Here is an 869-nt window from a genome sequence, read left to right as displayed (position 1 = left end):
TCTCTGAAGAGCCAAACTATCTCAGTCACAAAGAAAAATCAAATTTAAATGGTCTGTTAAGAGTTGTGTTCATTTTTTTAAATATATATTAATCATTCATTGAATAGTGGGTATACTTATTATATGTGCAGTTTGTGTGTCTGTGCGAATGCCTGTATCTGAATGCGTGAGAACGAAAGTGAGAGTGTGAATCTGTAACTTTGTGAAGAATGCACAAGAATGCCTTGAGCTGGGCGAGGAGCAAAAAATGGGGAGTTGCAAAGGGAGGAGCTTCCTGGTGGCCCGCCCGACTGGTATATAAGGGTCTCCTTATTACCACCTTGTCTGTCACCTCATGATCATCACCATGAACACATTTGTGAGTATAATGGAGTGTGATTCTGAAGAACGATAATTGTGAATCTCCGGTTCTTCATAGTTTATTGCGTCGGGTGTTATGCGTGTGTATTCTAATCCAAGGGCAGTTAAAGAATATTTCATCTTTCACCTTGATCTACAACAGCCCACCTTTCCCATCCTGTCCTCAGGCTGTCCTCGTCTGCCTCGCCGCCGTCGCCGCTGCCTCCCCGCAGTTCAGGGCTCCGACTCGACAGACCTTCCAGGACGAGCGTCAGGTGGCCATCTTGAGGGACGACCGCCAGGATTCCGGCGACGGCAACTTCAACTACAACTTTGAGACCGAAAACGGAATCAGCGTTTCTGGTTCGGGAGCTCCGGGATCTGAGGGCCAGAGCAACATGCAAGGCAGCTACAGGTGAGTTCTTAATTATAAGGCTGTAATATCATTAATACACATTGAATTTATTCTGAATTGACCAGAGCACTTAGAAATTCAATTCACTCCGCAAGTCACCTATTCCCATACAGTT

The 869-nt window shown here is 45.2% G+C and overlaps 1 protein-coding gene across 1 annotated transcript in view; it reads left to right on the top strand.

Annotated features, from left to right (window-relative positions):
• Positions 1-334: 334 nt before the first annotated feature.
• The window catches only part of LOC119593624 (cuticle protein AM1159-like), a 974-nt gene continuing 439 nt past the window's right edge, over positions 335-869 (top strand). The window contains exons 1-2 of the mRNA XM_037942577.1: positions 335-358; positions 528-754. Coding sequence (XP_037798505.1) covers positions 335-358; positions 528-754 — 251 coding nt within the window. The remainder of the gene's footprint in view (positions 359-527; positions 755-869) is intronic.

Source organism: Penaeus monodon, chromosome 32, assembly GCF_015228065.2.
Source record: "Penaeus monodon isolate SGIC_2016 chromosome 32, NSTDA_Pmon_1, whole genome shotgun sequence".
NCBI classification, from domain to species: Eukaryota; Metazoa; Arthropoda; class Malacostraca; order Decapoda; family Penaeidae; genus Penaeus; species Penaeus monodon.
Note: the sequence above shows the minus strand (reverse complement) of the source record. Positions and strands in the feature narration are given on the sequence as shown.